The following is a 12,526-nucleotide window of genomic DNA, read 5'->3' on the forward strand; positions in this document are numbered from 1 at the left end:
AGTTCCAGAGTTTCTGGAAGAGGAAGTCCGAGTTATCCACCTTCAAGGGCTGTGTCCTATGGGGTAGCAGAGTAGTTATCCTGGCCTCATTGAGGACTAGAGTCTTGCTCTCTCTGCATGTGGGACATCCGGGAATAATCTGGATGAAGGCAGTTGCACGCAGCCATCTTTGGTGGCCTGGGCTCGATAAAGAGATTGAGGCCCAGGTCCACGGGTGCATTGTTTGCCAACAGTCCAGGCCTGAAATGCCTCAGGCCCCTGTACATAGGTGGGAGGAGACACGTGCCCCTTGGTCAAGAGTTCATATCGACTACGCTGGGCCCTTTCAGGGGCAATTCTTCCTTCTCCTCGTGGACAGCCATTCCAAGTGGCTAGAGGTCGTTCCAGTCTTCTCCACTACTACTGCCAGGACCATCCAGGTGTTGAGAGGGATTTTTGCCTCTCATGGGCTTCCAGATGTCCTTGTCTCCGACAACGGACCCCAATACTTCTGAGTTTCAAGCTTTTCTACAGCCAACATGATCCGTCATGCCACGTCTGCACCATTTCATCCAGCTTTCAATGGCCAGGCTGAGCGGATAGTTTGATTTGTAACTTTGAAAGATTGAGATTCTTGCTTGTTTGAGGAATCCAACACACTTCTAACATGTGGAGGTGTATAGGACCATGAGATGTGCCAGCCATGTTACAGAATGAGGATGGGGAAACTGATTATGAGGGTTTTTTAAATGCTGAATGAAGACATATAGTTTCTGAAATTCAGATTTTTTGAATTAAGTTTGGGGAGAGAAGCAGATAAAAGTAATTTAATTCCAAGACACAGCCACATTGGGTGATGAAATAGTATTCTTGTTAAAGAATAGATTATTGATGACTGGAAAATGAAACAAAGCAAAAAATTAAATGTTTAATTGTTTCCAGGGCTTTTTTGTCATAGAATGCCCAGAACGGAGTTCTGGCACCTTTTTTGGATGGAACCTTGCATAGTAGGCAAGGCGGGTTGTATGACGTGTGAGTTCCGGCACCTTTTTTTTTTTTTACAAAAAAGCACTGGTTGTTTGGAAGAGTTCCTCTATGGCATTTAGAAAATATTAGTGGATGCCAAAAAGTTAATGTATTGGCTAGAAACGACCTAGTATATGCAGCATTTCAGTCTAAATCTTTATCATATACAAGAACATGGAATCCAAAACATCTGGAGTGTACCACATTGGAGAAGATTACTGCAGAGCATGTTATGATATATAAAAATAGATACTTTTCAGAATCAGTGTGGTGCTGTGTTATGGCAAGGGTCTCCAAATATTTAGTGCCATTTGGATACATTTGGAATTTCAAAAATGTTGTGGATATTCTCAAAACGGTTGCCATGGTAGTCTTGGCCAGGTATAAAACATCTATTCAGTATAAAGTAAATGGATAAGATAGCTCCCCATAATCTCCTCTAATTTTTGGATGCTCTCTGTTATGCCAAACTGTCTTTGTCTTTTCTTCTGGGCAGATGTGTATGATTTTATATAGAATGCTGGGCTACAGCTTTTTATCATTTTTATCTTCTAAGAGACCCTGGGATTATATGTGGGGCTTAGAAGCATTTTAACAATTAAGATTATTCTTGAGGTTGATTCTTTTTTACAGCATAGTGCTTCCACTTTCTTTCTTTTTTAAATAAATAAAAAACCTTCTAAAATAATACAGCCTAAAAATAAGTAATATATGTCTACTTTCAGCTTTTTTGGCCTGACCCGAAAATGATTCTTTCTCCAGCATGATGAATGTAGAATCCACTGGATGGGTAGTTTCAGCCCTCCTGCTCAGAAAGAGACTAGGTCAGAACTTTGGCCACGCCTCCCTCTGGGTGTGTCCTCCAAGTTTTGACTTAGTCTCTGGCTCAGCTAGGTGCAAATTTCTTGGCTCCGCAGTTAGATTAAGTTAGGATAATTTTTTCTTTACAGAATCTAAATTGATTAGGCATAATTGAACATATTTAATTGGGTATTTAATCTAAATTAGTACAAACTGATAGATTAGGCAGATTTAGGCTTGTTATTGGGCTCTCTGGCCTTGGGCCATAGGCCCCTCTTGGAGGCTGAAAACTACTAGTCTCCAGACTAGAGGTTTTTTCAGCTCTCTTCAGCCCGTGGGACAACGGACAGCCGAACAGCTGATTTTTGGCGATTCAAGCCTCCAGTAACGCGGGCTGATCGGCGTTTTTTACCTTGGCTTTGTCAACGCGAGGATTCTCTTCATCATTCTGATGAGACTTTGCATTCAAACAGCAAGTGATTTGGAGGATTCCTCCTCTACCTTTTCTCCTATAGCCATATTCTGGCTTTCATCTCGCTTTCTCCCACTTCATCCTCCCTTCCCTGAGCAAATCCCTCTCAGGTGGTTTTAGGAGGGCGCGGTCGCCATTTTGGCCGCATGTTTTGCAGGCGGTTGCCATCTTGAAATCCTTCCTTCCCTGAGTAAATCCCCGTTGGGAGGTTAGAAGGGCGCAGCTGCCATTTTGACCACATGGTTTACAGGCGGCCGCCATCTTGAAAAGTCCAAGGCACCGGATGCTATTTTGGGTATGGCCTTGGGTCGGTCGCTATTTTTGTGCAAATTCCAAACACACCAACCATTGGGAGGAGCCTCATCGTGCCTTGCAGGTACGGAGATTTGAATACCTTTTTGTTGGTCTGACTTGTCAGCCACTTTACTAGGGGGAGGAAGCTCGGTGTCATAGGAATCAACAGACCTGAGATTTGATTACTGGAAGACATTTATTGCCTTATCTTCCTTTTGTGCCTTTGCACATATCTGTCTTTTTGGTGAGTTGAGCAAAGGGGAATTGTTTATCCACCTGTTTGATTTAGAGTATGGCATTTGCCACAGGCCTGGGCAGATAGCTCTAGGAAGCTGTCTGACTATCTTGCTTGTTGTACAGAGCGAGGATTGTTTTCAATCTCTGTCAACTAGATCTGTGTCTCTGGGCTCCCCCCCACTTCTGGATATTTCCTACTCGGTATATCTAGATAGCAATGGCAGACAGTGCCTTGCCTCAGACATCACAGGGTTCCGCTGTTCCCCCATCTCAATCAAAGTGCAGGTTTACTGATTTGGCCACGGGGGGAAAGAAAAAAAGCCAAAACAAAGCATATTTCTCCAAGGGAACCCTCAAAATCCGCTGAGCGAGAGGCCTCAAGGAGACATTTGGCACTGGAAAGAGAATTTTCCAAAGCCCAAAGACTCAGGTCCAGTGAGGCTGAAGTGGCTTTCCCCGCCCCATTGAACACTACATCTGAGCATCAATTTGCACCTCCTCAGGATGTTACAAGGGCTTGGTCTCCTGAGGGGGAAACCGTGCAGGTTGGTCCCCCTCGCTCCTCATCTCCATCCTTTGATCAAGGCCATGAGGCCACGTTTATCCCAGCTAAGGCTGGTACTAGTCATATGGAACAGGAGGAGAGGTGGTCTGCTGAATTTCAGGCCTTCATGCACAATGCATTCAGGCAATTCATGTCTTCTAAGGGTCAACAATCCTTTCATCCACCTCCACCTCCTTCTATACCTCCTTCTCAAGTGGAATGCTCTACTGTTCCTGGTTCAGGTGTTTCTGAGACTTCTTTGCAACTGGGGGAGAAGGAGTCTGTTGACCTGCAGATGGCTGACACTCCAATGTCAGAGGATGAGGAGGCAGCGCCTGAACAGGCATCAACTTCGGGACTATTTGACCCTTCTCTTTTCAGGTCTTTACTGTTGAAGGCCGTTTCCACTGTCAACCTTACTTTGGTGCAGAAGGAGAATCCTTCTACCTCTACCAGTCAGAAGTCTAACCCTCTGTTTGTGGAAAAGATGGTGGAGGATATGCAGATTCCTTATCCACAGGTTTTCCGCACTTCAGTGGAGAAACAGTGGAATTCACTTGCCACTCCGCCTTCCCCTAACAGTTCAGAGAAGAAATTGTTTAATGTTTCTCCTTCATTTGCCTCTCTCTTGGAGGTACTTTCTGTAGACACTCCATTGACTTCTTTATTCTCCACATCTGCTATTCCAGGGGATATGGCTGAGGCCTTGAAGGTGGAGGACAAGAAGTTTGAACTCTCTTTCCGTTGAGCGCACCTGGCTTCGGCCTGGGCGATCAAAGCCGCAACGTCATCCTCTTTCTTCGCCAGGGCTTCTATCATGTGGCTTAGGGAGCTGCAAGTGATCGTTCCACTGGATCAGGTTCAAACACACCAGACCCTGGGAAACCTAGTGACCACGTCAGCGTATGTGGCAGATACCTCTTTGCATTCCACCAGGTATTCTGCTAGGTCCATTGCGGCCACGGTTGCCTCTCGTAGGCTTCTTTGGTTGAAACAATGGAAAACTGATTTGAAATCAAAGTGGTGCCTGTCCACATCCAAATATAGTGGGACACAGTTATTTGGATCGATCCTGGAACCTCATATTATTGAGGGCAAGGACAAACGCTCATCCTTCCAAACAGTCGGATAGGAGGCCCCAGCAGGAGTTTTGCAGGCAGGCCTTCCGCCCCAGTAGTCCCTGGGAGTGGAGACAGCCCTTTCGGGTGGGGCAGTCCTAGGATTGGTCAAGAGGCTCATGATCTTTCCCTTCCAGGCAGGATTGGCTGCAGGACCACCAGAACACTGGAGCCAAAGGCCAGTTCCAGTCTAAGCGTCCCTTTAGGGGATCAGGTGGTCGTCCATATAGGTGGTCCAAGTAATGCCAAGGAGAGCCTTCTCATCGGGGGTCGTCTGGAGCGGTTCGGCGACGTCTGGGAAAGGACTACCTCTGACTCTTGGGTACAGGAGACTGTCAAGTATGGTGTCACCCCCCAAACCGCTTTATAAGATGCCCAATATCAAGAAACGCAACCAAGGCAAACTTGGTAACTATGGCCATCTCCCATCTGGAGGAAATTCAAGCCATAGAACCTGTACAAGGGGTCAGGAAGGAAAGGGGTTCTACTCCATTCTGTTTGTGGTTCCCAAGGCCTCAGGAGGATGGAGGGTGATACTGGACTTAAAGGGTCTGAATCACTTCTTGACATACAGAAGGTTCAAGATGCAGACCCTAAAGTCCATACTCACCAGCATCAGAAAAGGGGATTTCCTGTCATCCACAGACCTCACAGAGACGTACCTACATATTCCCATACATCCGGATCATTGCAAGTTCCTCAGGTTTTGCTACGCACACTGGCATTACCAATACAGAGCACTTCCCTTCGGTCTATCCTCAGCTCCAAGGGTTTTCACAAAGGTTTTGGCAGTCTTGGCGGCTCATCTCAGGCTGATACCAGTGCGGGTGCAGTGCTATCTAGATGACATTCTGGTCCAGTCCAGCTCCTTTCAGTTGGCCCAGTCAGATCTACAAATCACAATACACACTCTTCAGATGCACGGGTTCTCAGTGAACTTCAAAAAAGAGTCACACCATTCCCACAAAATGACTCGGACCTGTGTAGGGTTTATCTTTCCCAGGAGCATCGGGTTAGCATCCAAAAGCTGGTTTATCAGATTTGGAGGGACAAAACAGTACCTCTGGTACAGTTGTCCAAACTCCTGGGAAAGATGGTATCTTGCACAGGCATCGTTCCTTGAGCCAGACTCCATTCAAGACTCCTACAATGGTTCCTCCTTCCCTTCCAGAAACAGAATCTGAATGCATCCAACAGGAAGGTCAGGGTTCCCCACCACACTTTGCTATCACTCCTATGGTGGACCACATCTGCGATGACCAGGGGGACCATTTTCAAGGAGCCTCCCAGGATCACCCTAACCTCAGACGCCAGTCTGTTCAGTTGGGGTGCCCATTTCCAAACTCAGCTGGCCCAGGGGCAGTGGTCCCGATCGGACCTAGCCCACAATATAAATTGGCTCGAACTCAGGACCGTACATCTAGCACTCCTACAGTTCTCCCTGGTGAAGGGACAACATGTCCTCATCCTAACGGACAACGTGGCAGCCAAAGCACACGTCAACGAACAGGGAGGGACTCGGTCCTGGGCGCTCATGCAGGAGGCCTTGGATCTGGGACTCTGGGCAGAGTCCATCAGGGCAGAACACATTTCGGGGGAGGCAAATCGACAAGCAGATTCCCTGAGCAGGACTATGGTAGACCACTCAGAATGGTGACTGGATCCGGCCCTGTTCAGGGACATTTCAATGAGGTTTGGACATCCTCATCTGGATCTGTTTGCCTCCCCATCGAACACTCAACTTCCCAGGTTCTTTTCCAGATTCCTGGCATGGGGAGCGGAGGGAACGGACACCCTCCAATGCCAGTGGCCGGCACACCTGCTCTATGCCTTCCCTCCCCTTTGTTGTTACAAAATGATCCAGGAAAGGGCAGAGGTAATCTTGATTGCTCCACATTGGCCAAGGCATCTGTGGTTTGCCGATCTTGTGGATCTCTCACTCTCACCACCATGGAGGATTCCCCTGGACCGAGTGGCTCTCAGTCAAGGGAACCTTCAACATCCCGAACCTCAGTGGCTCCAGCTGGCTGCCTGGCACTTGAGCGGGAAGCTTTAGCTAAACAATCCTTTTTGTCCGGGTGATCTCGATGATTCAAGCCTCGAGGCGCCCTTCGACTAATAGGATCTATGATGCCATGTGGAGAAACTTCTGCATGTGGTGTACCAAACAAAACCTCAACCAGTTTTCAGTTATGATTCCCAATATCCTAGATTATTTGTTGGAGGATTTGAACAGGGGCTTATCACCTAGTACCATTCGCAGGCAGATCGCGGCTCTTTTAATTGTCTCTCCTGCGACAATTTGAGTCCATTGTCGCAACATCCAGTGGTTAGTGCTTTTCTAAAGGGGGCGGTCAATACCAGGCCACCCATGGTACACTGCTATCCGTCTTGGGATCTACCCAAGGTGTTGCAGGCTTTGACCTCTCCTCCTTTCGAACCTCTCAATTCCTGTTCTCTACACTTTCTGTCCTTGAAGGTGGCATTCCTGGTAGCTATCACATCAGCTAGGCGAATATCGGAGTTGGCCACACTTTCAGTTAGGGACGACTTGTGTACCTTTTTCGAGGATAGGGTGGTCCTCAGATTGGATCCTTCTTTCGTTCCAAAAGTAAATACCTCGTTTCACAGGTCCCAGGAACTAGTTCTTCCCAACTTTTGTCCAAATCCCTCATATAGACTAGAATGACAGTGGCATAAATTGGATGTGCGCAGAGCCCTGCACCACTATGTTAAGCGAACCTCGGCCTTTCGCAAGTCGGAAGCCCTGTTCGTGTCCTTTCAACCCTCTGCCATGGGCCGGAAGGTCTCATCTTCCACCATATGTAGGTGGATAAGGGCTTGCATTGCTCGGGCTTATATTTCCCAGTCACTTCCAGTTCCCACGCACATTACTGCTCACTCGACCCGCAGTGCTGCTGCGTCTGCTGCTTGGTCCAAGCAGGCATCGGTTGAGGAGATTTGTAGGGCTGCAACTTGCCCATCCCCTTCTGCATTTGTTAGGCATTATAAGATAGATAGTTTTGCAGCGGCGGACGCTGCGTTTGGCAGACGAGTTCTGCAACAAGTTGTTTCTTCTCAGGGACACTAGCCTAGACTTCCCCACCCTTGGGGACATGAGCAGCTTTGGTATGTCCCATCCAGTGGATTCTACATTCTTCATGCTGGAGAAGGGGCGTTGTCTTACCTGAACGCCTTTTCTCAGCATGATGATGTAGAATCCACACCCTCCAGTTCTGGCAGTCTAGGCAGGTGTTGCATAAAAATTGGAGCCTTGCACCGGACTATGTCAGTGATGCTTTGCCTCATCAAAACTGGGAGGACACACCCAGAGGGAGGCGTGGCCAAAGTTCTGACCTAGTCTCTTTCTGAGCAGGAGGGCTGAAACTACCCATCCAGTGGATTCTACATTCATCATGCTGATTTAGCAAGATTTAATAGGATGAATTAGGTAATGCTGCAAGAATGTCAACAAATGAACTTTCAGTTTAAAACCAATGTACTGCATCTCTTCTTGCACCATGATTGAACATTCTTTGATTCTGTTTCTCCTAAATTTCCTGTAAGCTGGTTATCAGGTGGGTCTCTTCAGTTAAAATGGGAAAATGAGAAATTTGAATCCTATTAGCCTCGGAACCAATTCCTAATTTCTGATGGATGTTGGTGGAATTAAATAAATTTTTTCTGATGAGCAGCAAATTAGATCTAAATTATGAAACTAGATTTCAGCAAGCCAGATTCGTATTTGAATTTGAGAAAAAGAATCTAGTATTATAACAGCGGAGCAAGGTAGCTTTAAAGGCAGTTGCTCAATTTTCAAGTTGGGAATAGATTTATAACCTAGGACAGAGAAATATTTTAGATATTTGAAAGGAAAGATATATGTCATGTTTGTAAACTTAAATCTGACTTCAGTTCCCTACTAAAACAATGATTCTGAGACAAACTTACAACAGTCATGAATAGAAGATTGCTTTTCTCGATAAAGCACCTCTATAAAAATACTTCCTTCAAGGTGCATTGTAGTCCAATAGGCAATTTATGTAAATCAGTCCCAGTGAATGTCATTGTTGCATGTTGACACCCAGTTCAACCTATGAGTAATGATATAAACTCAAATTCTCTCTGGAACATCACCTCTGAAACTGGTAGGGAAGGAAATTCCTATATTATGTATACAGATTATTCCGTACTGCTGTCAAAAACTAAAAATGTCTTGCAAAGAATGATGTATCAGTCTTTCATCTATTATATTCAACAGATTTTACAGCAGTGATAAACTGTAATAAAACAAAGGTTGGGTGTTCTAAAGGACATAAGAAATAAAGTTGGTGATAGATGGATACTCCATTTAGCATCTGGGTAAACTTAATTATATCAATATTCTTTCCCAAACATTTATTTGTTAGATTGAACTTGTGTTATACAAGATGTGGATTTTATATCTTTGTTATCAATTGATTCTTTTACAACAGAATGTCAGGTTATATACTTCCATAGATATGGTTTATAAATTTAAAGTATTACAGGATTATTATATGGCATTAAATTTTCTTTAATAATAATAACAATAACAACAACAACAACAACAACAATAATAATAATAATAATAATAATAATAATAATAATAATAATAATAATAATAAAGTTGGAAGGGACCTTGGAGGTCATCTAGTCCGACCCCTGCTCAGGCAGGAAACCCTATACCATTTCAGACAAATGGCTGTCCAGTCTCTTCTTAAAAACTTCCAGTGTTGGAGCATTCACCGCTTCTGGAGGCAGGTTGTTCCACTGGTTAATTGTTCTAACTGACAGGAAGTTTCTCCTTAGTTCTAGGCTGCTTCTCTCCTTGATTAGTTTCCATCCGTTGCTTCTTGTCCTGCCTTCAGGCACCTTGGAAAATAGCTTGACTCCCTCTTCTTTGTGGCAGTTCCTGAGATATTGGAATACTGCTATCATGTCCCCCTTCATCCTTCTCTTCATTAAACTAGACATACCCAATTCCAGCAGCCTTTCCTTATATGCTTTGGCCTCCAGTCCCCTAATCGTCTTTGTTGTTCTTCTCTGTACTCTTTCTAGAGTCTCAACATCTTTTTTACATTGTGGTGACCAAACCTGGATGCAGTATTCCAAGCGTGGCCTTACCAAGGCATTGTAAAGTGGTATTAATACTTCATGTGGTCTTTATGGGAAAGAAATATAACATAACATAACATAACATAATCCCATGTTATAACTAAATTTTTAAGGGATGTACTAAGATTGCTTTGTTAAGAATGTTGAAATAAGATTGGAAATTGGGAGTCCCTTGATAGCTTCTTTACCTTAGACTTATGTATTAATATTTGCACCTGTTACCTGTAAGTTATCTGACATTTAGCTTTAGCTTGATTTAAAAAGTTAAATCATAAAATTAGGATTGTCTTAACACAATTGAAAATGTATGTTTACATAGAGGCAAAATGGCCAGTTAAGAATGTTATTAATATACAGGAAGAATTAGCTGAAGCAAATACAACTTATTCACTGTTAAAAAAAAGTTAAGAAATTATTTTAGAGAAACTCAATATTGAGTTTCTCACAATGGGCAGATAAAGAAAAGCTTTAACTGCATTCTTTCAATGATCTTTGAAAGCTGATACAGAAAAAAACCACTAGAGTTGAGATTACTATATATCTTTGTGAATCAGAATAGATTTAAAGAGTGGAGCACATAATGTTTGAATGTGTTTATTATAAATATTTTTTTTCTGACATCCTTCCTTACTCCACATAGGAATGACTATACAATTCTGTTTTTCATTGCCCTTAGGAGCAAATAAAACAAACAAAATATTAAACAAAATCTTTCTCTCCCTTGCAGTCAGAATAAGAACTCTTTTTTTCCCATGCCTTCCAGCCAATCTTGATTCCTGATGACTGCCTGGACAAGTCCTTCTATTTTCTTGGTAACATTCTTGGAAGTGGCTTGCTACTGTTTTCTTCCTAGGAATAAGGAAGAAGGACTAGTCCAAAGTCACCCAGCTGATTTTGTGCCTTAGACCGGAAAACATTTAGCAGCTAAATTTTGAAGATTTTGATGTTTGGAAAATAGTTTCTATTTATTAGATTCTAAAACTCCACTGTGCACATTCAATCAACCTTAATAATTAATACACTAAAGTGGATTTGAGACACTTGGGAGAAATATTAGTGTTGGAATATTTAATAATATGTCTTTGTAATAATGTCATATTTTTCCTGAGATGCAGGGCTTTTTTTCTCATAGAACGCCCAGATTGGAGTTCCGGCACCTTTTTTGGATGGAACCTTGTAGGGTAGGCAAGGCGGGTTGTATGATGTGTGTGAGTTCCGGCACCTTTTTTTTTTTTTTTTTTTTTTTTACAAAAAAAGCACTGCCTGAGAGTATAATAGATTAAATTCATTAAATTCAGTGGGTAGGTTGGATCAGTCACAATATTCTAGCTTGATATATGGGCATAGGATTATTATGAGGAAATTTGTAAAGGGTGTGGTAGTAGGAAAGATGAGCTATAAATGCAACAAATAAAATAATTGGTTTTGGAAAGAAACTCATACCAAATAATCCACAAAAGCTATAGGAATTATGGTGATTGATGGATTCCCTTCTTGGGATGGGCAATCCTTCTGCTTTCTCAAAGAAGTGAATCGGTTGTTAAGGAGGAGGTCCAGACACACTACAAGATTCTGTTCTATTTCTGAAAGTGGCAAATAAAAGAAACTAGATAACTTTTCTGTAGGGAGGAGGGCAATCAATACTTCTTTTTCTGGCCCGAATCAGTATACATTTTACATAAGGGGAGGAATAAATGACCAAAAGAGGGAGGTTGAAGACAAGCAAAAACTCATGACAATAATGCCATAATATAACCCCAGCATGATTTGGAAGATGGCAGAAGCTGCAGACCAGGAAACCCAGCAGAATCAAACCTGCTTACTGATCAGCTTGGGAAAACTTTCAGTGAACCATAGGCTAGATTGAGAAGTCAACAAAACATTCCAGAAGAAAAAAGTAGCAGTTCATTTTTGTACAATTGTCAAGAAAATTGCATGAATGTGTTCATAAAGTCACCAGGAATTGAACTCAGTTAGAAACATGCCTGGTTAGTGGAGACTGGACTTCAGATGTCACTTCAAGGAGCACACAGAGTAACTAGTAGCTGCAGATCAGACTCCATACATTTCGAAGACATCCCATTATATTTAAGATTGAGCTTCTCCCTATATTTATACAGAGCTAACAGAAATGGTTATTAAATTGTGTTTAGTACCAGTGACAGAACAATGTCCTTTGGTGCATCTGAAGGCAGAAGGGTACCTTCTTGGTCACCACGATGTAAAAAAGATATTGAGACTCTAGAAAGAGTACAGAGAAGAGATTAGTGGACTGGAGGTTAAAACATATAAGGAAAGGTTGATTGAATTGGTTAGGTCTAGTTTAATGAAGAGAAGGACGAGGGGGGGCATGATAGCAGTGTTCCAATATCTCAGGGGCTGCCACAGAGAAGAGGGAGTCAAGCTATTTTCCAAAGCGCCTGAAGGCAGGACAAGAAGCAATGGATGGAAACTAATCAAGGAGAGAAGCAGCCTAGAACTAAGGAGAAACTTCCTGTCAGTTAGAACAATTAACCAGTGGAACAACCTGCCTCCAGAAGCGGTGAATGCTCCAACACTGGAAGTTTTTAAGAAGAAATTGGACAGCCGTTTGTCCGAAATGGTATAGGGGGTTGGACTTGATGACCTGCTCGGTCCCTTCCAACTTTATTATTACTATTATTATTATTATTATTATTATTATTACTATTATTATTATTATTATTATTATTATTATTATTATTATTATTACTATTATTATCTTAAGGAGTATGCAGGTTTTGTCTACTCATCAATTCTGAATAGTTGCTACCCACGAGAGGTACCAGTTCCAGGTACGTGTGGAAGGAATTTTCTGCCTCTTGATAGAGCTAGACCTAAACAAAACACTAGCTAGACCTAAATAGAATATTCTGAGAACCCAATGAATAAGAAAATTCA

At 43.0% G+C, this 12,526-nt stretch overlaps 1 protein-coding gene across 5 annotated transcripts in view; it reads right to left on the reverse strand.

Moving 5' to 3' along the window:
- KRT222 (keratin 222) overlaps positions 1-12,526 on the reverse strand; it is a 29,551-nt gene that overhangs the window by 13,991 nt on the left and 3,034 nt on the right. Inside the window, exon 1 of one of the 5 annotated variants that reach the window (XM_039353995.1) lies at positions 8,423-8,476. The exons of 3 other annotated variants lie outside the window; for them this stretch is intronic. In XM_039353995.1, coding sequence (XP_039209929.1) covers positions 8,423-8,431 — 9 coding nt within the window. In that variant the 5' untranslated portion in view covers positions 8,432-8,476. Of the gene's footprint in view, positions 1-5,133; positions 5,260-8,422; positions 8,477-12,526 lie in introns of those variants that run through there. One more of the 5 variants, XM_039353998.1, reaches the window with a different exon arrangement.

This window comes from Crotalus tigris, unplaced genomic scaffold (assembly GCF_016545835.1).
Source record: "Crotalus tigris isolate CLP2741 ecotype Arizona unplaced genomic scaffold, ASM1654583v1 scf7180000018544.1747854, whole genome shotgun sequence".
In the NCBI taxonomy this organism is placed as follows: domain Eukaryota; kingdom Metazoa; phylum Chordata; class Lepidosauria; order Squamata; family Viperidae; genus Crotalus; species Crotalus tigris.